The following is a 27,363-nucleotide window of genomic DNA, read 5'->3' as shown; positions in this document are numbered from 1 at the left end:
CCTATAAAGTAGTTTTTAAGGGAGAAAGGGAAATTGTACTCTGTGTATGAAACAGATGTGCAAGAATCTGCATCCCATGATGACTGTAGTGTCAGTGGTAGTATTTTTTTAAAGAATAGGCAAGAGTTATTCTGTCTCAACTAAAATTATGACAATCTTTCAAAAGCCCGTTTGTGTGACCACTGAGTACTTGGTGAAAGATAGTTGAATGAAATAATTAGAAATCAAAGGCTATATGGAATATTTTCTTATCTAAGACAATAGGTCAAAATTGAAAATTCCAACACACACACACACACACACACACACACACACACACACACACACACACACACGAAATACAAGATTGAAGCTCTAGTATAGTCATGGGAAGAGCTAAACATTCTCAGAAATAAACACTGTTTCATTGAAGAAGTAAAGTATGCTTCCTCTATCCCAAGATCTCTTGGTGCAATTGTTATTAGGGGAAAATTTCATTTCACTTTGCAGGCAGAGAAGGTATTTGGGCATTTTCTGTTCTGTTTTTCAACCTCACTACCTCATAGACTAATGTGTGCAGCTGATTGCTTTCTCCATAAAGGCATAGTTGGATCTCTCTAAGGTGTAAAAGAACCCACTTCCAAACTGCAAATAAATCATAAGTTATTCAGTATAAATTGTTATTGAATGTTTTATTCAGTGGAGTAATGCATATTCAAATGATAATTTGAAACTTTAATTTTAGATGTGGCAGGAGAGTGTACAGAATCCCCATGGACAACAAAATTATTCCATGTATTGTTAATTGTTAACAACATTCACATTGAATATGGAAACTTATTTAAACTTTTTCCCTCTTCCATTTATACTGAATGATTTAAACATTAATATTTCCCTTATCCACAATTTATATACTGTACATTCTGGTTTATGCAAAAATGTATTCTGTAGAAAGGAAAATTGTTTACACCTAAATACAATGTCTAACTTTTATTAAACTTTGCAGCTTCTTAATATCAGTATGATTCTATAATATATTTTGAATTCTGCATATGTTGTTGATATAATCCCTTGTAGAGAACCCAAGGAAGTGGGAAGAAGGACATCAAAGTTTAGACACATAATTTTAAACTTATTAGTTTCTTTATCCATTTACTTCAGTGGTGGAATGGCATTGTTGCAATTTAGATTCTCTCAAGCAGCATGTAGTATTTTCTGATCCTCAACATTCTTGCAAGTTTTTTCCTCACTTTTGTACTTATTTTAAAAACTACATTATGGAGATATATGTTTTGAAGTTTTTTTTTTTTGGTTTTGTGAGACAGGGTTTCTCTGTATTGTTTTGGAGGCTGTCGGTCCAGCCTGGCCTGGAACTCACAGAGATCCGCCTGCCTGTGCCTCCCGAGTGCTGGGATTAAAGGCGTGCGCCACCACTGCCCGGCAAGTTTTGAAGTTTTTATCATATGTATCTTTCCCTTTATTGGTTAGGTTTTCACCAAGATATTTTATTTTATTTGAGGTCATTATTAAATACATTTTTCTCTGATCCTTTTTCTGTCCATTTGCCATTTGTATGTTGGAGGCTATCTGTCTGTCTATCTATCATCTATCTATCTATATTCTATCTACCTATCTATCTATCATCTATCTATGTACTTATTTCCATTTATCTTGTATCCGGCCACTTTTCTGAAAGTGTTTATCAGCCGTAGGAGTTTCTTGGGTTTTTTAGTATTTAAATAATATTTGACTCATTCCTTTCCAATTTTATCACTTTAATTTCATTCAGTTGTCTTATTGCTCCACCTAAATCCTCAAGTACTATGTTGAATAGACATAGAGAGAGTAAACAACTTCATTGCATTACTGATTTTACTAGAATTGCTTTGTCTTTCTATCCATTTAATTTGGTTTTGGTTATAGCTTGCTGTATGTTGCCTTCATTATTTTTAGTTATATTTCCTGTATCCCAACTCTTTCTAGGACTTTTATAATGAATGTTTGTGTTGGCTATTTTCAGAAGCCTTTTCTGAGTGTAATGCGATTGTTATATGGTATTTTTTTCAGATTGATTATATGGTGGCTTACATTTGATTTTTATGTATTGAACCATCCCTGTGTCACTGGGATGAAGCCTACTTGATCATGATCTATGTCATTTTTGAAGTTTTCTTATATTCAGCCTGCAAGCATTTTTGCATCTGTGTTCATAGGGGAAATTGTTCTGTAATTGTAATGTTTGTCGAGTGTTTTGGGGGCTTTGATATTAGAGTAACTGAGATGAATTGGTAATAAATTGGGAAATATTCCTTATTTTCTACTTTGTGGAGTGATTTGAGAAGTATTTGTAATAGTTCTTTGAAATCCTGATAGAACTCTGCAGTAAACTTGCTTTTTTTTTGGAGATGGTGTGGAGACTTGCATTGACTGCTTCTGTTTCCTGTGAGGTTTTATTGAAATTGTCTGATCTTGACTCAACTTTGGTATTTAGTATCTATTGAGAATGCTATTTACGTTTCTTAGATTTTCTAATTTTTTGGAGTATAGGTCTTTAAAATATGTACTTAAGGATTTCCTCCAGGTCAGTTGTTATGACCCCCCTTTCCTTTATATTTTTTTCAATACAATGTATTCTCTCAGCCTTTGTTTCACATCGCCTATGTTTATTCCGCCCAAACCCACTCTTTGTTCCTTGATATTTGTGTTTTTCTTTAGCTCTCAGTTTTATCATTTCTTGCAATCTACTCCTCTTGAATGTGTTCATCTCTTTTACTCTTAGAGCAGTCAGGTGTTCTCTTTGCATTTTTTGTTTTATGTAAGCACTTAGTGCTAAAACATTCATTTTGCAGCACTTTCACCGTATTCAATAAATGTGTCTGTGTTGTGTTTTCATTTTCATTGAATTCTAGAATGTCTTTAGCTTCTTTCCTTCTTTTGTCTTGACCCATTTTTTATTCAGTAGAGAACTTTTGTGTTAACGTGAGTTCATAAGTATTCTGTTGTTTCTGTTGTTGATATTCAGTTTTATTCCATTTTGGTGTGATAGGACACAGGGAGTTATTTCAATTTTCTTGTATCTGTTGAGACATGCTTTGTTACTGAGTGTGTTCATAAATTTTGAAGAAAGCTTCATTGGTGCTGAGAACAAAATATATTCTTTTGTGTTTTGTGAAATATTGTGTAACTATAATTTATTAGGTCCATTTGGTATATGATATTTATTAGCTCCAGTATTATTCTTCAATGCTGTCTTCAATATCTCATATTCTCTCTTCCAACTCCAGTATTCTATTGGTGAAGCTTGTGTTTGTAGTTCCTGTTTGTATTCCTAAATTCTTCAGAAATAGGGCAGATTTCTCAGTGAAGCAAGATATCTGAAGGACAGGTTAGAAGACAGATCAGGCACCATTGTGACCTCTGGTGATCTAAACGGATGACACCAATTGGCAAGCTAAGCAATAGTGTAGAGACCACCTTGAATGCCTATTCCTGATAGTGAACTTGATGTCTATAACCATCCTGGAGCCTTCATCCAGTGACTGATGGAAGCAGAGACAAACACCCACAGTTAAATACTGAACAGAACCCAAGGAACCCAGCGACAGAGAGAGGAGCCAAGAACAAATTGGCAAGTAATGGGCTGGCAAAACCAGCAGAGACAGCTGATCTGAACAGGGGAGAGCTTTTGGACCCCAGACTGACAGCTGGGAGGCCAGCATGGGACCGATCCCCTGAATGTGAGAGTCAATGAAGAGGCCTGGGCTACCTATGGGGTCCAGAGTAGTGGATCAGTGTTAATCCCTCGAATACTAACAGGCATCCTGTGTCCATAACACAAAGAGGGTTGCTTTCTCTGCCTGGACTCTTAGGGAAGTGCCTGTACCCTACCCTGAATGAAATGATAGACTCTAGATATCCCCTATGCGGAAGGAATTGGCAATAGGGTGGGAGGATGGGGGGGATGGTAGGGGGGTGCGGGAGGATGGGAGGGAGAGGGAACTGGGATTGACATGTAAAACAAGCTATTTAAAATTTGAAAAAAAGTTTAAAAAAGATATCTGAAGGACAGTATCATCTTTTTTGACAAAATTCATTGGACATTTTCTTCTATGTCATTCAGACTGTCTGGCAAAATCTTACATGAAGGAGGAATCCTAAAGGACTATACCACCTTGTTTGGGAAAGTTAAGCAGCATTTTTTGGATCCTGCATGTCCAGTTTTTACAGCATAATGTCAAGCAGTCCAGGCAAGAGTAGTTTCTTACCCAAACGGCAGACCTTGACACACTGAAAGCCAACTATGTAAGGTGATTCTTTTATACCCATCATCCTTTTGAGACAAATTAGTCTACCAGGTCCAGAAGTGTCTCACTGTTAAGAAAATTCTAAGATCTTAAAACATTTTAAATGCCATATCCTGTAGGTATTTGACATGTTTGCATATTATATACCCATCTGAAATATATCTCTGCATATCTAGAAAACCTAACTACATGATTATAAATTTGACAATTAAAGATGACTATTAATTTGTATTTCTTAGCTGTATATGACAATTTTAAATGAGCTGCAAAAATATAATACCTTAAACAAGTGTAGAATTATACATATAGTATAACAAAATTGACCATAACTTTGTATCAATAAACCAAAATTCATACCAATGTGAAGTATTTTGAGGTTAATGGTTTCTTTTTGGGTTAAAGTAGATGCACTAATCTACCTTTTGATTATTTCTGCACTATATTTTCTGTTTTAAACTGCTAAGTGGGCATAGCTAGGGCCAAAAGAGTAGCTTTGGCTGTTGGCTTCAACCTATTCAGATTCCCAACATGATGAATGTACCCAGGAGATTCAGGCTTACCACTCCCCAACTCAGAGGAAAATACTGCCATCAGGTAGCATGCAGATGGCCCATAAACCTTTTTTGTCTAAAGAGTGAAAGATAAATCCATCACACAGCATGCTGTGCAGCTTGTAGATGCCTCTGTGTAAAGTGGTAGGAACGTGCCATACTGTACTCAATACTGCATTCCATGACATCTCTGTACCATGCATCACATTAAAGACAGAAGTAGGAAGGTGTTTAAGCTCCGTTTTGGGTGCTAGGACCATTTTTTTCACTTTTGAAAGACCTATAGAAATTTGAGAGCCTCATGTTGAATGCCATTTGTCATCACAGGCTTTTCTGTGTCTTGCCAGGTTCCACAGATGCTTATAAAAAATCACTCAGATGCTTAATATTAATTATAATTGTTTGGCCAGTGACTCAGGCTTGTTATTGGCTAACTCTTACATTTAAATTAATTTATTTCTATTAATGTGTGTATTTGCATGTGCTCCAGGGCTTACAAGTAATGCTTTGGTATCTTGCTACTCTGTCAGCTACTGGAGTGTCTCTTGACTCTGCCGTCTGTCTCCTTTTATTCAGTTTGGCTTTCCCACCTAGCTTTGTTCTTCCCTGACATAAGCCAAAGCAATTTTATTCATCAACCAAAAAAGGAACACATATTCTCAGCATACAGAAGGACATCATATATGAGATATCAGGCACAAAAATATCAATATCATCATTCATTATGGAAATACAAGTCAAACCACAAGGAAATATATTTTCAGATCCCAGGATGTGGTGATAGGAAGAGACAGAAACACTAGGAGCTATCAATGATGTAGAAAAGTTGGAACACTGATAAAATGATGGCATAAAGTTAAAAGAGTATAGCTGCCATTATGGGAAATAACTTGAGGGTAATACCTTTCAATAGAAGAAATAAAATTAGCTTGTAACAGCCTTTACAATCCTGCTTATTATTGCACAAACTTGGACAGCCAAGTTCACATAAAAATAAGCACTAGCACCTACAACTATAAAATTCCTAATACCCCTAATTTAGAAATCATCTCAATGCCCATCAAATGAGTGACCAAACTGTCCAATCAATAAAATGTAGTATGCTACTCACATCTAAATGTGAACTACTACTGAATAGAAGCACTAACGTGTGAATTAGCCCAAGGGATATCTATTCTTGGTTGTCAACTTGAATATAACTGGAATAAACTACAATCAAGATATGGATGTCCAACCTGTGAGAGATATTCAGCTTGGTCTGCGGTGGTAAAACCATTTCCTGTCAAGACTTTTAATGTAGGAAAACACACCTTTAATTTGTGGCACACATTCTGTTGGAAGCCTATGTAAGTGCATTGATGAAAGAAGATTTTGTTCCTTGCTTGCTTGCCCTCAACTTCATAGCACAGCCATACTTTCACTGGCAATGGAGCCTACTTCTTAGTAGGCTGTAAAGCAACTCCCAAAGATAGAGAAATAGAATATAGTTATGGAGAAACCTTTGGGTGGCTGAAAAAAGAAAATCTAAAGGGGAGAAGGGGTAGCACTGGGATAAATAATCACATGTAGGGAGGGGCACAAAAAACTAAGGGAGATGTGGGAATTGTATATAAAACTAATGAAGCAGAGGTTTCCTAAATTACATATAGATACAAAAACAATGATATTATCAATAAGAGGAAGACAAATCCCAAACTAGACATCTCTTTTCCCCAAAGGAAAATGCCAGTGCCAAGATTGGATTACATATATTTTAGTTTGGGGCCAAAGCTGCCAATAAAACCCCCAAACAATTCAGAATACTGTCAAGATTATTGTAATCTGCAAACTAATTGTAATCCTAAATTGCTGAATAAAACATCTACATATCTCACTGAATACAGTGAAAGCAAGTTGCTAACTACCTGGAGCCTTCAAACCTACTCACTAGTATTCATGTTACAGGAAGATACTCTATTCACCAACAGAGAAGAAAAGTAAATACAAACCTAGTTACAAACATGTATCTACAATGGTGAGCTGCCTGCATTATATGACTGTGTAATATTAGCACAAATATTGTTGAAGTAATTGTCTTAGTTACTTGCTATGAAGATATCACATGAACAACACAACTTATAAAAGAAAGCATCTAAATGTGGGATTTAACACTTTGAGGTTTACAGATTTATAATGTGAGTCCTTTATAATTATGCTGGTCAGCATGACCTCAGGCAGGCAGCTAGCATGCGGGAATAGTAGCTAAGAGATGCACATTGTTCAACAAGCATTGAGACACCAGGCAAGACAAGGGCTTTTTAAACCTCAAAGCCCAGTACAACTCCTCCAAAAATGCTTCACATCCATCAAAGCTATACCAACTCCCACTAGAATGGCAAAGAATGGGCTGACAAAACCAGCAAAGACAGCTGATCTGAACAAGGGCAAGCCCTTGGATCCCAGACCAACAGCTGGGAGGCCAGCATGGGACTGATCCAGACCCCCTGAGTGTGAGATTTAGTAAGGAGGCCTGAGTAACCTATGTGGCCCTGGGCAGTAGATCAATGTTTAACCCTGGCATACAAATGGATTTTGTGTGTCCATAACACAAAGGGGGATGCTCTCTCAGCCCAGATTCTTAGGGGAGTGCCTGGACCCTGCCCTGAGTGAAATGACAGACACAGCATATCCCCTATATGGAAGTAAGTGGGGATAGGGTGGGAGGCTGGGGGGGGATTGTGGGAGGGTATAGCAAGAGGGGAGGGACAGGGAATTGGGATTTCCATGTGAAGCAAGCTATTTAAAATTTAAGTAATAAAATAAATATTTTCAGCAAAAAAGTCTAAAAATGAAGCTACCAAGAAGCCCAGCTATACTATTCCTTGGCATGTACTCTAAGAACACAGCATTCTACTAAAAAAACCTTGTTTAGCCATGCTAAGTGCATCTGTGCTCACAGTAGCTAGGAAATATAAACAATCTACATATCTTTCCACTGACAATGAATATGTAGTACATATACAAACAATAACTCTGTATTGGTGTTTAAGGAAAATGAATAAAATTTTAAGTGAATATATGAAATTAGAATGATTTATATTCATTCAAAGACATGCTCCCATATTTTTGTGGAGTAAAAGTGTGAGGGACATGAAAGTGGGGTTGACACATTATAACTAAAGGAATAAAGCATAGTATGCTTATTGACACATTCCAACAATTATTCAGGCTTAATTTTTAAAAATGAAATTCAAAGGATTGGGTAGGCCCATGGACCTTTAGACACATGCTATAAAGATTTACAAAGATGTGAATAATCAATGAAAGTAAAGTCCATCTCCTTATTGAAAGAAGTAAATTGTTTCTGAAGATTGAAGTCTATTAAAACAAAGAATGAGCTTTTGGGGAAACATGATCAAACAGGTAATCTGAGTACAGAAACTACCTACGCTGCAGATAAGGGTAGCTTGAGAAGAGCTATGCATTTTATTCATTTTGATGTATCATTTATAAACTTTTCTTTGGATTAGCTGGCAATTTGCTGCTATGATTGTCAGAAATTGGATTTTTTCAAATATCAAATGGGGGGGAATATGTGCAAATGGATAGTTCCCAAAAACATCAATACAGCAAATTAAGCTAGTGCTTCATGGGTGAAGACTTATAGAGAGTTAGAGTTTGAAACTGTTTAAAAATTTCAAGATGATAATAATTGCTGTTTGATCATACAGTTAATGTTAATACATGAAGTGAGTATATGAACATATTTAATGCTAATTAGAAAACATGCAAATACACATAGAATTTAATGCATTAGTATATACAAAAATGTAACGTAACAATAGTAATTTTGCAAAAAATAGAGTGAAATATTGAAATATAGATATTCAAAATTTGGTTTTGACAAAGTAGTTTCAGAAAACAAAATATCTGAACTGAGGTATCTTCCATGGTGACAAGAAGGAGGTACATCGTTAAATTAAGAATCACATATTTATGAAAATAAAGTTAGGGGAGTAAAAGGTGGCAAGCTGATGGCTACAGTTTGTAGTGATTCAAATGTTAGAATAATCCCAGAGCCATATGTAGATAAAAGCAAAAGGAAGAGTTCAGTTTGATGATTGAAGTGTATTGTAACTGTCCCAAGATCCAATTTTGAAAACAAGCATGTTTAATATTCAGAAGACATTTTAGTTTCAAAGTGTTTCTTATTCTTAGAATGATAACTATAAATTTTTTCTGACCTTAATAAAATAACATAGCACTTTGGAAGAAAAATGCATCCAAGTAGGCCAGCACCAGAAGCCAAGATAGATATTACCTCAGTGACTACAACAGACCTGCCCTTGGTGCTTTGGTAGACAGGAAGGAAAGTGACCCAGACACTACAAAATACCAGCATGCTAAATGTCAGGAACTTGGCTTCATTAAAAGTATCAGGCAAGTTTCTCACCAGGAAAGCCAGGGTGAAGCTCCCCAGTGCCAGGCAGCCCAGGTATCCCAGGACACAATAAAAGGCAGTGACTGAGCCCTTGTTGCACACAATGATGATGTGTTCATATTCTGAATGTATATCTATGTCAATAAAAGGAGGTGATGTCCCCAGCCAGATGCCAATGAAAATAAGTTGGATCAGAGTGCAGAAGGGTACTATGAAGTTTGGTGCTCTTGATATCAGTAACCACCTCATCCTTCTTCCTGGAGAAGTAACTCTGAAGGCCAGTGCCACAGTAACAGTTTTGGCTAAGACAGTGGAAAGAGCCACAGTGAACACAGTTCCAAATACGGTGTGCTGCAGAATGCAAGTGGCTGGGTTGGGATGACCAATGAAGAGCAAAGAACAGAGAAAACAGAGGATGAGGGAGATGAGCAGAATATAACTAAGTGTTCGATTATTAGCTTTGACAACTGGAGTGTCTCGGTGTTTTAAAAAGACCCCCAAAACAGAAACTGTCAATCCAGAGAAGCCCAAGGATAAGAAGGTTAAAATCATCCCCAAGGTGTCTTCATTGGATAGGAAGGCCACACGTTTTTTAATGCAGTGAATTCTCTGCATGTTAGCATATTGATTATCTGCACACCTTAAACACTGCTCCATATCTATTGTGAAATAAAAAGTTTGAGGTAAATTTATTAGTAAGAGACAAGAAAATGGAAAGATCCCCCAATTTGATATCTCTTGTCATCAAATAAGACCTTCAGTGCTTGGAACATTAGATGCCATCTAAGGGAATATAGGCCATTACCTGGGATTGTATTGTTCTCCACAAACTAATAGTAGTGTCCTCTTTCTAAAGAGAAATTGATGGGTTGCCTAACAAGAGACTTCAGTCTTAATGACTAATGTTGATATTACTGACACTCTGAAATCTACCACAAGAAAATGTAAAATATTACCTAGCTATAAATCCTTTAATCAACAATTGTTATGTAAGATCTGCCCCACCTGCCTGGTCCCAGAACCACTTCAGCCTGAAATAAATACATAGGCACTATATTAAATATAAAATGTTGGCCAATGGCTTTGGCTTATTATTGGATAGCTCTGTCTTAATTATTAGTCCATTTCTATTCATCTATGTATTTCCACATGGTCTTTGCTTACTAGAGAACACTTGGTATGTCCTCTCTTCTTGGGCTCTACATGAGACTCCAACTACCTACTTTTCCCAGAATTATCCTCAACTCCTGATCCTGGATACACTTCTTGCCTTGCCAGTCAGCCAATCAGTGTTTCATTCATAAGAAAAACATGTATACAAAAAGACATCTTCCATCAAACAGTGGTGACCTGTCTGCAAGGTACATAGGTGCAGCAGTGGACAAGCATTGTGGGAGAAAGTTCAGCCAGACAGAAGACTCAAGAGAGGAGAGACTCAAGAAAGAAAATAATTAAAAACAGGTACCTCCACTTCTAACAGTAAAATTGAATGGTGAAATCCCCCAGGTTTTGCTTGAGAGATCACCTTCTAAGGAGAAGGTGTATTAAATTAATCTCCAGCCTTTTGCCTGATCCATTAAGGTCAGCACAGTAAAGGAGAACTGAGAGATCACCCTCAAAGGCTGGCCAGCAAGTAAGGCTATGAGGGTGTATTGGAAAGGGGTATCAAGTTAGGGGTACCAGGTTAAATATTCAGGCCTTTGCCCACAAGGTCAGGAAAGAAAGGGGAACCTGATAGATAGCCCTCAGTTGAAGGGTGAATTGAGTAAATCTTAAGGCTGAACGATCATCCTTGGTTGGAAGATGGTGAATTGAAAATTGGTAATGGTTAATAAATTAGGTACTGGTATTAAGTGAAAGAAAAGAAAAAGATAAAAGTGTATGGAATAGAAAATACATGGAGTGTCTGGATACTGTGTGCTGTTAGGTTGTCTTTAAACTGTTTAATTGCTAAGAAAGAAACAAAAACTACTAAAAGACATTTGATTATCAATGCTGCTAAAATAAGCCAACTTACATATTTTGAAAATGCTTTCACTTCTAAATTTAAATATAAGGACAGATTACTTGGGAAAAGAATTTCTGCTTTTATTTCCATAGAAAATAAAAAGCTGTGGGTTCCTTCCAGACTAGTATGGTTTGATGAAGCAAGACCTCTGGAAGCAGTGGCCCAAGTGATTCAACATCTAAAGCAGCTAAGAAAATGCATCCTTACAGACCCCAAAACAAGGACTTATACAGGTTTCTGAGTTTTGTTATGATCTCCATGGTATGAACAGCACCCCTTTACAGCAGGAATTAGTTTGGTAAGAACAATGCCCACATTTCCAAATATTGTTTATAAATATTTGTTTGCATTTATACAGGGTTGGTTATTGCTACAAACTTAAGGTCAATTTTGTGAGTCATCTCTAAAAACTTTTTACAAGGAGTGGGTATGGCTGTAGCCCCTGAGAAAAATAACAAAATCCTATAACATGGCCCGAGAGCCAAAGAAATCTGTATGGAAGATTCTATAAAGTAGCAAACAGTTCAAACAAAATTTTAAAAAATACAAAAGGGGGAAATGTTGGGGGCTAGCCCCACAGGGTCTCTGAGTTGTTTGTCCGCTGATAGCCACCAGTGCATCCTGTTTTCTAGTCCTGGCTTACTGCCCCTGCATTGCCCCACTGACATCAACATCTAGCATGAGAAAAGCACGCTCTCTTCCACTGGGGTTTTTCTACTGTGTTGTAAGACTATATATAAGACTGTTCCCTCCTACAAGAGAGTCCTGTCACCACACACACACACACACACACACACACACACACACACACACACCTGACAATAAAGGCAGCACATACATTTTCTTAGTACAAACCGCTGAACATCTGTTCTTGCTTATCCTGATACCTCGGAGTTGCTTGTGGCGCAGGCGCCACACCAAAAAAAACCCTGAAAACCAATAGAAAAATAACCTATAGATATAAACTGATAAAGATTTATGACGCACTATTAAAGGGCAAATGTATCAAGAAGTAAACAAGAAGGAAAGGTACTGAAAGACCTGAAGTAAGTAGGCATCAGCCTGATTACCCCCATGACGTCCCGAGCTCAATAACCAGACAGTAGGATGCAACCACAAGAGGTTTAAGTTTTTACACAGGCGTCTGTGGGCGATTCAGCAGCTTGGCTAACTGAATGTGCCAGGCCCTAGGACAGCTTTCTTTTTATATACATAATGTTGGCAAGCAAAATAATAGGGATATTGTAAGGAGTGGAGCTACTGCAGGTGCAGATCTGGGCAAGCAATAGGGGATTGTCAGAAGCACAGGCAGAACTCATCCTCCCTGGAGAAACCCCAAGGTCAGATGTACACTTATCTCTACAGCCTGCCAGTTTCCTTCATTAACACTCTGGACTCGATGTTCTTTCTAATAAGACCTGGTTCCCTGCCTAGGGGAAAGGACCTTGGGTAATTTTCCACTGAGGTGACCTTCTGAGTCTCAAAAGGGGGGGGTGTATTGAGGTTTTTCAGTACAACATCCTGGAAACACATGGAACAGAAAACACCAAATCTCTTGGGCACGATAAAAGCAGGGCTCTGAGGGAAATATATGTGCCTGGAGGAAAGTACAAAATTATACAAATACATCTCTTAATTTTAAACTCCAGAACTAGTTGACAAAAAACAGAGTCCAAAATCTAGTATGTTGAACTATGTAATAAAACCTATATGGAAATTAATAGGGATACATAAAAGAAGAAATTAAACTAAGAGCTAATTCTACAAAATGATAAACAATTTTGACAGTAACTTATCAAAATTAAACAAACAAAAGAGATCAAATGAATACAAATCAGTCATAATTAGGAATATATTACAACAAACACCAAAGAATTTCACAATGATATAAAGAAATCCTTAAAAGCCCACATCATTGGACTGTAAAAAGCTTAAACAAGCAAGTGAATTTCTATACAGATATTAATGACAAAGAAAACCTAAGAAGAAAGGATAAAAGTAAAAATACAAACACAGATAAGATGATTATTCCAGGATTAAAAAGCCTTCAATATAAAAGAGACTGTTTAAAATGTATTCAAAATGTAAATCTAAGAACCTTTCAAACAAGAATTACAACCAGTACTTCAGTAATTATTTCAAAAGATAAAAAAAAACACTTGCTAACTGATTCTAAGACCAAAACTATTCCAATGACAAAACTGGAGCATAAAATTAACAACTATTAAAAAATAATTATGAACCAATATCACTGATGAAATTGATTCTACACTCTCATTAAAATAATTGCAAGCCAAATATTGGCATAAAGCAAGCAGATCATCCAACCAAGTAATGTTGTCTGATCAAAGATATGCAAGTCAGTAAAAACAGTACATTATACAAATAGACTTAAAGACAAAAATAACATGATCACAACAGGAGTTGAGAAAATAGAATTAATAAAATTATGCCTGTCGCTATACTTAAAGATCTAAGGAGGAAAGACCATAAGGGGACATAATTCAATATAATTTAAAATAGATTTGACTAGCCCAAAACTAATATTGTCCTAAAGAAGAAAAACTAAAACCAGGCTATTAAAATCAAGAAAAAGTTTACTTGAACTTGAAGTTCTTGTCATACAGGTCTTTCACTTGCTTGCTTATAGTTTCCCCAAGATATTTTGTTATTTGTGACTACTGAAAAGGTAATGCTTCTCTGATTTTTTCTCAGTCTGTTTAACATTAATATAGGAGGGCTGCTGAATTTTTGAGCGAATCTTGTAACCTGCTAAATTACTGAGGATGTTTAATAAGTTACATGTGTTCCCTGGTAGAATATTTGGGTCACTTATGTAAAATCACATATCATGACCAAATAGCAAGAGTTTGAGTTATTCTTTTCTAATTTGTGTACACTTGATCTCCTTTTGCTGTCTTATTGCTCTATGTAGAACTTGGAGTACTATATTGAATAGATAAGGAGAGATGGGGCAACCTTGTCTTGTGTCACATTTCAGTAAGATCATTTTGGTTTTCTCTTCATTTAGTTTTCTGTTGGCTGTTAGGTTGCTATATGTTGTCTCTATTATTTTCAGGTATGTTCTTTGTATCCCTATTCTCCCCAAGACCTTTACCCTGAAGGGGTATTGGATTTTCAAACCTTTTTTAGTATCTAGTGAGATGGTCATGTGGTTTTTCTTTTTCATATTGTTTATGTGGTGGATTACATTGATGGATTTTCATGTGTTGAACCATCCCTGCATCTCTGGGATAAAGCCTACTCGACCATGGCAGATGATTTTTCTGATGTGTTCTTGGATTCAATTTGGCATTACTTAATTGAGTGTTTTTGCACCAATGTTCAGAAGGGATACTGGTATGTAATTCTCTTTTTTAGTTGTATCTTTGTGTGGTTTGGATAACAAAGTAATTGTAGCTTCATTAAAAGAGTTTGTAATGTCCCTTCTGTTTCTACTGTGTGGAAGTTTGAGGGGTATTGGTATTAGCTCTTCTTTGAATTTTTGATAGAGTTCTGCACTAAAACCACCTGACACTGGCCTCTTTTGTTGGGAGACTTTGATGACTGCTTCTATTTCATTATGGGATATAGATCTATTTAAATTGCTTACCTGTTCTTGATTTAATTTTGGCAAGTGATATCTATCCAGAAAATTTTCCATTTCCTTTAAAGTTTCCAATTTTGTGGAGTATAGTTTTTCGAAGTACGGCTTGATAATCCTCTGGATTTCATCAGTGTCTGCTATTACCCCCCTTTTTATTTCTGATTTTGTTAATATGTATATTCTCTTTCTATCTTTTGGTTCATTTGGGTAATGGGTTATTTATGTTCTGAATTTCTCAAAGAACCCACCCTTTGTTTCATGGAGTCTATTGTTTTCTTTGTTTCTATTTTTTTTTATTTCAGGCCTCAATTTGATTATTTCCTGCCATCTACTCCCCCTGAGAAACTTTGTTTCTTTTTGGTCTGGAGCTTCCAGGTGTTTTGTTTATCTAGCGTGGTATTTCTCCAACTTCTTTTTGTAGGTGTTTAGTGCTATGAACTTTTCGCTTAGCACCGATTTCATAGAGTCTCTTAAGTTTGGGTTTGTTGTACACTGATTTTCATTAAATTCTAGGAAAACATCATTCTTTTCTTTGTTTTTTCCTTGACCCAATGTTTAATCATTATTCATTATTCAGTTGGCATGATTTGTAGGCTTTTTAGAATTTGTGTTGTAGCTGAATTCTAACTTTAAGCCATGGTGATCCAATATGATTCAAAGGGTTAGGTGTGTGTGTGTGTGTGTGTGTGTGTGTGTGTGTGTGTGTTTGTGTGTGTGTGTAGATTTGCTTTGTAATTGAGTATGTGGTTAATTTTAAAGGAGGCTCCTTAGGGTGCTGAGAAGAAGGTGCATTCTTTTGAGTTTGGGTGGAATGTTCTATGGATCTCTTAAGCCCATTTGAGTGGTAACATCTGTTAGACCCTTTACTCCTCTGTTAATTTTTTTCTGGCAGACCTGTCCACTGGTAAGAGTGGAGTGTTAAAGTCTCCCATAACAAGTGTGTAGAATTGATGTGTGGTTTAAGGTTTAGTAGTGTTTCTTTCACTAATGTGGGTACCCTTGTATTTGGGGCTTGCATATCCAGGATTGAGAATTCTTGCTGTGTTTTTCCTGTGATGAATATGAAATGTCTTTCATGATCCATTTTGATTACATTCAGTTTGAAGTGTCTTTTGAAAGATATTAGGATAGCTACACCAGCTTTTTCTTTGGTTCATTTGCTTGGAAAGTTTTTTCACAACCCTTTACTTGGAGGAAATGTCTGTCTTTGAAGTTGAGGTGTGTTTCTTGTGTGCAGCAGAAGGAGGAATGCTGTTTTTGTATTCATTGTGTTAGGCTGTATCTTTTTATAGGAAAGTTGAGTTCTTTGATATTAAGGGATATCAATGACCAGTGGTTATTGATACCTACTATTTTTGATAGTGGTGTTATGTGTGTTTCCTTAGGATTTTTGTCTGTGGGATTATTTATTGCCTGTGCTTTCCTGGGTACCCCTAACCTCCTGGGTGCTTTCTATATGGCAGGATTTGTGGATAGGTGTTGTTTAAATCTGGTTTTGTCATAGAATATCTTGTTTTTGCCATATATGGAAATCAAAAATTTTTCTGGTAATAGTAACCTGAGTTGGCATCCATGGTATCTTCAAGTCAGCATAATGTCTGTCCAGAACCTTCTAGCTTTGAAATTATCCATTGAAAAGTTACATATCATTGTGATGTGTCTGTTCTTCTATGTAACTTGACATTTGTCCTTTGCAGTTCTTAATATTCTTACTTTTTCTGTATATTTCATGTCTTATCTTATTTTACGTGGTGAGAGGACATTTTTTACTCTGGTCTATTTTTAGTTCTGTTAGCTTTTGTATCTTCATAGACATCTCCTTCTTTAGTTTGGGAAAGTTTTCTTCTATGATTTTGTTGAACATATTTTCTGTGCCTTTGAGCTGGACTTCTCCCTTTTCCATCCCAATTAATCTTAGATTCAGTCTTCTCATAGTGTCACAGATTTCCTGCATGTTTAGTGTTAAGTATTTGTTAGATTTAAAATTTTCTTTGACAGATGAATCTATTTCATGTATCATATCTTCAACATCTGAAATTCTCTCTTTCATCTCTTGTATTCTGTTGTTTATGCTTCCATTTGTAGTTCATGATCTTTTACCCAGATTTTCCATTTCCAGAATTCCTTCAGTTTGTCTTTTCCTTATTGCCTATGTTTCAAATTTCAAGTCCAAATCATTTCCTTCACTTCTTTAGTAGCTTTTTCTTTGTTTTCTTTAAGGCATTTTTCAATTTCGTCCAAATTTTTGCTTGTCTATTCCTCCAATTCTCTAAGGGAAGTTTTCATTTACTCTTTAATGGCTTCAATAATCCTCATAAAGTTAAGTTTAGGTCATTTTCTTCTGCTTCATCAGTGTTGGGATGCACACGTCTTGCTGTTATAGCACTACTAATCTCTATTGGTGTCATATTGCTCTTTATATTGTTGAACATATTCTTACAGTGTTGTCCAGGCATCTCTTACTCTAACTGGTATACATGGAGTTGGTGCTTCCAGGGGTCTCTCTTTCTCCAATTGATATAGTTGGAGGCTATGGCTAAGTCAGTGGCATCTCTTTTTCTCCAATTGGTATAGTTGGAGGCTGTGGCTAAGTGGACTGCTCCTTCGGGAGCAAATTGAACAGTGCCTCTGGTGACTACTGTCTCTGGTGGAAGTGTGCCCAATGCTCAGGTGATCATTTCTTGAGGTGCAGATGGGGCTACTGCTCTGGTGAATGCTCCTCCCATCGGAGGTAGGGCCACTGCTCCATGATTGCTTCTCTAGGTATAAGTGGGTCTGAGGGTCCAATGGTTGCTGTAACAGCAGAGTATCTCCAACCAAAAAAAATGTAGGTGGATGCTGGCTGGACACAGGTGCCCTTTCCTAGAGGAACTTCTTGTGAGAAATTCTGGAAGCCACTGCTGGAAAAAGCGGCCATTGTCTTATCTAGCATTTGCTCTCCACTCCCAGGCTTTTGGCTCAGGCCATCCTCTAACACTGTTTAAGGTCTGAGGCTCAGGCCTCCCATTGACACTGCTCGAGGCCTGAGATTCGGGACTCCTGACACTGCTCCTGAGCTGATGCTTAGGGTCTCCCATTGCCCAGATTGATATCCATTTCTTGCACTTAAAGGGGAATAGTAAAGAGGATAATTGTGTTGATAAGGTTTATACTTACTTGTTTCATTAGAGATCTCATTTTCTGAACAAGGGATGCAATCAAAGCAACAAATGGCCTTTCCTTCCACATGTACTTTCCTGAATCCACGACCACAACTCTCACTGCATAGGGATTGTGGGGTCTGAGGAAAGTTAGAGATGCATTAGCAACTGTTATATCACTCAACAAATGTATCAATAAATACAATGAGTCAGTAAACAGAAACTTTAAACATAACACATGCTCTTAAATAAAACTGAGTCTTTAGATGTTCTTGCTTATTTGTGCATGAGTTCATTGCCTAAATACAGTACTCTAGTCCTGATATGCCCTGAAAATTCATGGAAACTGTATGATTTGGATCCTGATAAATGAAAGGTAACTAAATTTGTCCTTTAAGTGGAGATATTTACAATCTTGTAGCAGATGATTTTACTTGATACTTGACTATCATGTAGAGAATAATTTCCTCTGCCATGCACATACACTGCAATACCATGATATAAATCAAATATCAAAAAATGCCTGAATTAGGGAAAAACCATCTATACTTTGTGTGTTCTTATAGATTTAGTTCCCTAAAAAATTTTATAGTGATAAATGGTCACACAGACAATGTACTTGAATCTCATGAAAGACATAAATCTTATGCATATATTGGTAAACAGAGAAGACCAGCTTCATCAGTGTAAAAACAATTCTGAAATTATAGTTGATAAATCTTCATTGGAGATCAATAGCATAACAACCATAAATCAAGAATAATAAAAACAAGAATGTGATACTAGTTGACTGTTTGCATTTGAAAATATTATGTTAGCTTCCACCAACCTCTGTAAATCCTAAAGGCCACTCTATTATGTCCTTATGTAAAGTCAATTGATGGCCAGGTGGAGCAAGTGGAGAAAACATTCCTATTTTCAATGCATGTACAAAATGTGTTGGGAAATGGCAATAGTTAAGGATATCATACTCTGCCACAGATTTCCTTTTCTCATCCAAAATAAATTGGTCAAGACGAATATTCCTTAGAAAGGAGTGCATCTACGAGAAATGAGTGGCTCGGGTTAACACAGAAAGCAACATGTAGAAAAGGTCTTCATCTCTTTTATTCCTTATACCATAATGCAGATTTAGCACAGCAATAAATAAAGCATAACAAGGTTAATAGTATGAAAAACTGAAATATCATAATATTCCCAAGTTCAGTAACATGAAACAAAATGAACTAAGTATCACAGTATGAGTCTCTATTGTTCATCAAGATTTCAATACTGTAATGAAAGCTTGACATGTTCTAAGATGATGTTGATGTACATATGTCATAAGTATGCTCATTAGATTTTAATACATAAATCCCTGGGACCAGAACTAGGATGAGGAATTGTTAAGAGAAGCTTTTTCTTTTGCTAGCCGCTTTGGTTTATCCTCCGCCAGCCCCCTGGGCTCTGTCGCGCCAGCCTGGTTCTAGATCCACATGAGTCCCAAATAAACACACAGGAGGCTATATTAATTATGAACTGTTGGCCTTGTTTGTCTCTTACTGGCTAGCTCTGCCTTAAGTAATTACCCCATAATTGTTAATCTAAGTATGGTTCTTACCGGAGAATAGTTCCCGGCGTCCTACCCCCATGACGTAACATGTTGACTCTCTTGTGTTTCCCCTTCCCAGAATCCTCCTCGACTCCTAGTCCCTCCTATCTAAGTTTTCTATTGGCCAGACAGTACTTTATTGACAAATGCGCAGGCAAATAACAGGACTTCCCCAACAAGGAATAGAAGAACTACCAGAGCATTGGACTTGCTAGCACCCATTGAAAGGGAACTCTGGTCTGCTCTTTCTGCATCCACTAGAAGAAGACATAGAAAACAGACAATACATAAAACACACTCTGCAACAGAAAAACAAATATGACACCACCACATTCGAGAGACTCCACAAGAGCAAGACTCCAACATTCCAAAGCAAATGAAACAGAAGGGAATGACGTTAAAAACAACTTCATGAAAATGATAGACACCCTAAAAGAGGATATAGGAAAATCCCTCAAAGAAATGGATGAAAAAAACAAAACAAAAATGCAAGAAATGGAAGAAAAAATGCAAGAAATGGAAGAAAAACAAACAAAAAGGCAGGAAATGGAAGAAAAACACACAAAAAATACAAGAAATGGAAGAAAACACAAACCAAAAAATACAAGAAATGGAAGACAAAGCAAACCAAAAAAATTCAAGAAATGGGAGAAAAAGCAAATGAAAAAATGCAAGAAATGGAAGAAAGAACAAACAAAAAATTCATAAAATGCAACAAATGGACAAAAATATGAATAGAAAATTGCAAGAAACAAAACAAACAGTGCAAGGGTTGAAAACTGAAATAGAGACAATAAGAAAACCCAATCTGAAGAAAGGCTGTAAATAGAAAAGCTGGGCAAATGGTCAGGTACTACAGATACAAGCATTACCAACAGAATACAAGAGATGGAAGAGAGAATCTCAGGTGTTGAAGACACACGAGGAGAAATGGATTCATCAACCAAAGAAAATAAAAAGTCCAACAAATCCTTAACACAAAACATCCAGGAAATATGGGACACCATGAAAAGACCAAACGTAAGAATAATAGGTATACAAGAAGGTGAAGAAAACCACCTCAAAGAGGCAGAAAACATATTCAACAAAATCATAGAAGAAAACTTTCCCAACCTAAAGAAAGACATGCCAATGAAGGTAAAAGAAGCTTACAGAACACCAAACAGAGTGGACCACAAAACAAATCCCCTCACCACATAATAATTAAGACCCCAAACATACAGAATAAAGAAAGAATATTAAGGGCAGCTAAGAAAAAAGGCCAAGTAACATATAAAGGCAAACCTTTCAGAATTACACCTGACTTCTCCATGGATTCTGAAAGCCAGAAGGTCCTGGATAGATATTCCACCAATGCTAAGAGACCATGGATGCCAGCCTAGGCTACTATACCCGGCAAAGCTTCCAATCACTATAGATGGAGAAAATAAGATATTTCATGACAAAACTAGATTCAAGCAATACATGCCCACTAACCCAGCCTTACAGAAAGTTCTGGAAGGAAAACTCCAACGCAAGGAAGATAACTACAACCAGAAAAACATAGGCATTAGATAATCCCACTTTACCAACAGCCAAAAGAACAAAGTGGTGGAATTCCACACAAAATTCCAACAAAAACAACCATTCCAAATCAAAGAAAAATAAGCAATCAATGGTCATAAACATCCCTCAATGTTAATGGCCTTAACTCACCAATAAAAAGACACAGGCTAGCAGAATGGATTTGACGACAGAACCCATCCTTCATCTGCATACAAGAAACACACCTCAGTCTCAAAGACAGACTTTACCTGAGAGTTAAGGTTGGGAAAAGATTTCCAATCAAATGGACCCAAGAAACAAGCAGGGGTAACAAACCTAATATCTAACAAATTAGATTTTAAAATGAAAACAATCAAAAGAGATGAAGGAGGTCATTACATACTCATGACAGGCAAAATCCACCAAGATGAAGTTTCTATCCTAAACATCTATGCCGCAAATACAAAGACATTGACGTTCCTAAAAGAAACATTACTAAAACTAAAATCCCATATGAAGCCCCACATACTTATATTGGGAGATTTCAATACCCCACACTCACCACTAGACTGGAATACCAGACAGAAACATAACAAAGAAGCAAAGGGTATAATAGAAGTAATGACCCATCTGGGATTCACAGACATCTATAGAACATATATTCCACATAAAAAAAGAATATACATTCTCACCACCACATGGAACATTCTCAAAAATCGAACACATACTTGGCAACAAATCAAAATTCAGCGGCTGCAAAAAAATTAGAATAACTCCATGCATCTTATCACACAAACTTGCATTAAAATTAGAATTCAACAAAAACACAAACTGCAGAAACCCTACAAACCCATGGAAATTGAATAATGCACAACTGCACTATACCTGGGTCAAAGAAGAAATATAAAAAGACATTAAAGGCTTCCTAGAATTCCATGAGAATGAATACACAACATACCCAAACCTATGGGACATTTTGAAAGCAGTGCTACGGGGGAAGTTCATAGCACTAAGTGTCCACATGGAGAAACTGGAGAATAGTTATTCTAGAGAATTAATAGCACAGCTGAAAGCTCTAGAACACAAAGAAGCAAACTCACCCAGAAGGAGTAGACACCAGGAAATAATCAAATTGAGGGCTGAAATCAATAAAGTAGGAAAACAATACAAAGAATCAATGCAACAAAGAGTTGGTTCTTTGAGAAAATCAACAAGATAGACAAACCTTTGTCCAAACTTACCAAACAGCAGAGTGTGAACATGCAAATATTAATATCAGAAATGATATTAGTGCGCCGAGGAAATTCAGAGAATCATTACGACATACTTTGAAAACCTGTACTCCACAAAATTCAAAAATTTAAAGGAAATGGATGACTTTCTGGATAGCTACAACTTGCCAAAATTAAATCAAGAACAGATAAGCAATTTAAGTAGACCTATAACCCCTATGGAAATAGAGGCAGTCATCAAAGTCTCCCAACCCAAAAAAGCCCAGGTCCAGATGGCCTCAGTGCAGAATTCTACCACAAATTCAAAGAACAGCTTATACCAATTCTTCTCAAAGTATTCCACGCAATAGAAGCAGAAGGTTCTTTGCCAAACTCTTTCTAAATGTCTTCAATAACCTTGATCCCCAAGCCACACAAAGACACAACTAAGAAAGAGAACTTCAGACCAATATCCCTCATGAACATTGATGAAAAAATATTCAATAAAATACTGGCAAATCAGATCCAACAACACATCAAAACAATCATTCACCACGACCAAGTAGATTTCATCCCAGGGATGCAGGGATGGTTCAATATAAGAAAATCCATCAATGTAATTCACCATATAAACAAGTTGCAAAACAAAAATCACATGATCATCTCACTAGATGCTGAAAAATCCTTTGACAGAATCCAACACCCCTTCATGATAATGGTCTGGGAAAACAGGAACATACCTAAACATAATAAAAGCTATATACAGCAAACCAACAGCCAACATCAAAATAAATGGACAGAAACTCAATGCAATTCTGCTTAAATCAGGAACAAGACAAGGCTGTCTGCTCTCTCCATACCTTTTCAATACTGTACTTGAAGTTCTAGCCAGAGCCATACGACAACAAAAAGAAATCAAGAGGATACAAATTGGAAAGGAAGAGGTCAAACTTTCACTATTTGCAGATGATATGAGAGTTTACATAAGTGAGCCAAAGAACTATACCAGGGAACTCTTTTTTTTTTTTTTTTGGTTTTTCGAGACAGGGTTTCTCTGTGTCTTTGGAGGCACTCCTGGAACTCGCTCTGTAGACCAGGCTGGCCTCAAACTCACAGAGATCCGCCTGCCTCTGCCTCCCGAGTGCTGGGATTAAAGGCGTGTGCCACCAAAGCCCGGCTACGAGGGAACTCTTAACTGATTAACAACTTCAGAAAAGTGGCAGGATACAAGATCATCTCAAGAAAATCAGTAGCCCTATTATATACATACGATAAAAGGTATGAGAAAGAAAACAGGTCAACATCACCCTTTAAAATTGCCACAAACAACATATAATACCTTGGGGTAATGCTAACCAAACAAAAGAAGTACCTGTATTGCAAGAATTTGAGTCTTTAAAAGAAGAAATTAAAGAAGCCCTCAGAAAATGGAAAGATCTCCCATGTTCTTGGATAGGTAGGATCAATGTAGTAAAAATGGCAATCCTGCAAAAATCTATCTACAGATTCAATGCAATCCCCATTAAAATACCAGCACAATTCTTCACAGACCTTGAAAGAACAAAAATCAATTTTGTATGGAAAAACAAAATTCTCTGGATAGCCAAAACAACCCTGTTCAACAAGGCAATGTCTGGAGGTATCACCATCCCCGACTTCAAGCTCTATTATAGAGCTATAGTCCTGAAAACAGCTTGGTATTGGCACAAAAATAGATAGGTAGACCAATGGAATCAAATTGAAAACCCTGATAATAGCCGCCACATGTATGAACATCTGATCTTTGACAAAGAAACTAAAAATACACAATTGAACAAAGAAAGCATCTTCACCAAATGGTACTGGCATCACTGGATGCTGGCATGTAGAAGAATGTGGATAGATCCATGTCTATCTCCATGCACAAAATTTAAATCCAAATGGATAAAAGACCTCAACATAAGTCCAGTCACACTGAACCTCTTAGAATAGAAAGTGGGTGGTACCCTTTAATGAATTGGTACAGGACACTGCTTCCTGAACATAACACCAGTAGCACATACACAGAGGTCAAAAATTAATACATGGGACCTCCTGAAACTCAGAAGCTTCTGTCAGGCAAAGGAAACAGTCAAAAAGACAAAAAGACAGCCCACAGAATGGGAAAAGATTTTCACTAACCCCACATCTGACAGAGGGGTGATCTCCAAAATTAACAAAGAACTCAAGAAGCAAGTCTCTAAAACACCAAAGTGGGCTACAGATCTAAATAGAAAATTCTCAGTACAGGAGACTAAAATGTCTGAGAGGCACTTGAGAAAGTGCTCAACATCCTTAGCCATCAGGGAAATGCAAATCAAAACAATTCTGAGATACCATCTTACTCTTGTCAGAATGGCTAAAATCAAAAACACCAATGACAGTTTATGCTGGAGAGGTGGTGGAGAAAGGAGAACACTCCTCCACTGCTGGTGGGAATGCCAACTTGCATAGCCACTTTGGAAATCAGTATAGAGATTCCTCAGGAAAATGGGAATCAGCCTACCACATGACCCAGCAATTCCACTCTTAGGCATATACCCAAAATATGCCCATTCATACAACAAGGATGTCTGTTCCACTATGTTCATAGCAGCATTATTTGTAATAGCCAGATTTTAGAAGCAACCTAGATGCCCCTCAACTAAAGAGTGGATAGAGAAAATGTGGTACATTGACAAAATGGAGTACTTTTCAGCAGAAAAAGAAACAATGGAATCCTGAAATTTGCAGGCAAATGGATGGCACTAGAAAAACCCATCCTACATGAGGTAACCCAGTCCCAAAAAGGAAACTTGGTATGTACTCTCTCATTTATGGATTTTAAACATAGATCCGTGGAGTGCCAGCCTACAATCTTACTGCCAGAAAGTCTAGGAAACAAAACATTTATTCAATGGCTGATGGAAGCAGAGGCAGACTCCTACAGCTAGACACTGAGTTGAACTAAAGGAATACAGTGACAGACATGGAGGACTGATGAGCAAAGGGGTTAAGGCTGGGCTGGTTTAACCCCCAGAAACAGCTGACTTGACAAGCATTAGCTATCCAATCCCAGACTGATGGCTGGTAATCCAGCATGGGACTGATCAAGACCCCCTTAATATGTGCAACAGTAATGAGGCCAAGGCAATCTATTGGGCCTTGGGTATTAGATCATTATTTATCCCTGGCATACAAATGGATTTTGTGTGGCCACCCCACAATGAGAGATGAATTCTCACCATGGACTCTTGGAGGAGGGTCTAGGCCTTGCCCTGGGTGAAAGAAAAGACTATGAACACACCATGGAGGCTCTCATTCTCCCTGGGAATTGAGGGGGCAATGGGGGATGGGTGTGAGGGCATAGGAGGAGAGGGAGGGAAAGGGAGAGGAACCTGGAATTGACATGTGAAGCAACCTTGTTTCTAATTTAAATTTAAAAATAAAAAACACATATTAAACTATTCCCTTTGTTTTCCCATAAAGTTTTTTCTTTAGAAAATTGTGATTCTTATAATTTGTGCCATTCAAAGAAATGCCCATTACCTTCCAGGGGAAATGCACCAGTCTCTTTACACCTCCTAGTCCCTGAAATTCTGCTTGATGAAGCAATAAATCATGAAGGGCATGAGCCACAGCATACACAGCATTGTAGAGGTTGTAACTCTCCTCACTTATGGCAACGTCAATAACTGGATAAGATAACATTCCCAAGGAAGCATTCAGTGGACAGTTCTCCAGTATGGTACAGTCAGAATCAGAAAATGTACAATCAAAAAAGAAAGACCAGAATATAGCTAAGTAAATGTCATTTGGGTATTTAGAGGGATTGACAGTATGGATAAATTTTCTAAATCCTGAGATTTCCTTATGGTGGTGTGAAAACATGAGAGAACCATGAAATGGGTCAAAAAGTATACTCTGTTTTATTTTGGAAGAATGATATGGTGATGCCATGACCCAGACTTTTTGTGTCATAAGAGATTGTTCTAACATGTGAACTAATGTGATCAGAGAATCAGAGTCAAAATAGAGTACAATAACATTTACTGCTGATTTCAAGATCTGATGATAATGGTTCACTTTAAATTCTGGAGATTCTGACAATTTGCTGATTGGCACAATTTCCATAAAGGCCACACAAATACTGTTCTTGTCTATTTGTATTCTAAAGTCATGCCAAAACTGAATGCTTCTTTCATCTTCTGAGATATACAGACCCACCCAATTCCAGTGGAAATGAAGTATTAAAGAGATCACAGCTTGGGCCAGAAATGTGTCTTTAGGTGCTACATGATATAAAGAAGGTAAGTGGATATTGCTACTCATGGTGGGATCATAACGTCCAATGGCGAGCTAAGGGAAGAGGACAGTTAAAAACAATATGAAGATAAGTCCTGTACAATTATGAGAACTTATTTGCCATTAACAATAGCTATATGCTTTAGAAAGGACAATAGGCTTATCTCATAGTTAGAGTTGCCATCTTCTTCCTCAGAATGTTTTGGAATATTAATGATTAGACTCATATTTGGAAAAGTCATGGTCTTCTACAAACTCTCCCACCACTCTATTCCTAATGAAGATCCCAAGCAATTAAGTTTAAACAGGAATTTTGCATAATGCATAAGTCTAGTCTCCACTTTTTACCTTTCCCATGAATGTATCATTATCAGTGTATGAATGATCAGTTCACTTCACTCCATAGCGACAGTGCTCACCTGTGGAATTTTGTACAGCTCCAGCAGTTTTCCAATTAGAGTAGATGATGTCCATGATGGTCCTGTAATTAATACTACAGACTTGCTCTCTTTCCTACAGTTGTAGTTAGGAATCATTTCAGCTATCCCTGAGATCCACTTTAAAGAAGGATACATTATGTCTACATCAATAAGTGCGACATTATACACATCTAATCCCAAAGTTATATTGGGTAAAATATGAGAGTTTCTGTTGATCTCTTCAATGGCAAAGAGGAAGGAGAGAAAAAACATGTATGTCTTGGTCTTAAACCTATAAAGATGAGAA

The 27,363-nt window shown here is 37.1% G+C and overlaps 1 protein-coding gene across 1 annotated transcript; it reads right to left on the bottom strand.

Moving 5' to 3' along the window:
• Positions 1 to 8,984: 8,984 nt before the first annotated feature.
• On the bottom strand, positions 8,985 to 27,111 carry LOC101824853 (vomeronasal type-2 receptor 116-like). Its single transcript, XM_040742282.1, has 5 exons — positions 27,057 to 27,111; positions 25,882 to 26,027; positions 18,026 to 18,149; positions 16,216 to 16,218; positions 8,985 to 9,913 (listed from the first exon to the last, which is right to left on the bottom strand). Exons 1-5 carry the CDS (start codon positions 27,109 to 27,111, stop codon positions 8,985 to 8,987), a joined length of 1,257 nt encoding a protein of 418 aa, XP_040598216.1.
• Between the last annotated feature and the right edge of the window lie 252 nt (positions 27,112 to 27,363).

This window comes from Mesocricetus auratus, unplaced genomic scaffold (genome assembly GCF_017639785.1).
Source record: "Mesocricetus auratus isolate SY011 unplaced genomic scaffold, BCM_Maur_2.0 Super-Scaffold_6731, whole genome shotgun sequence".
NCBI classification, from domain to species: domain Eukaryota; kingdom Metazoa; phylum Chordata; class Mammalia; order Rodentia; family Cricetidae; genus Mesocricetus; species Mesocricetus auratus.
The sequence above is the reverse complement of the archived record's forward strand: the minus strand, read 5'-3'. Positions and strand labels throughout refer to the sequence as shown.

Bases quoted from the DNA above. Each gene is read 5' to 3' on its own strand.
- LOC101824853 (XM_040742282.1), bottom strand. From the start codon at position 27,111: ATGGACATCATCTACTCTAATTGGAAAACTGCTGGAGCTGTACAAAAT. The intron at 26,028-27,056 runs GTGAGCACTGTC...TATCTTATCCAG, and splicing joins AGCTGTACAAAATTCCACAG to TTATTGACGTTGCCATAAGT. The intron at 18,150-25,881 runs GTAATGGGCATT...AACTTTCCTCAG, and splicing joins TGGTGCATTTCCCCTGGAAG to ACCCCACAATCCCTATGCAG.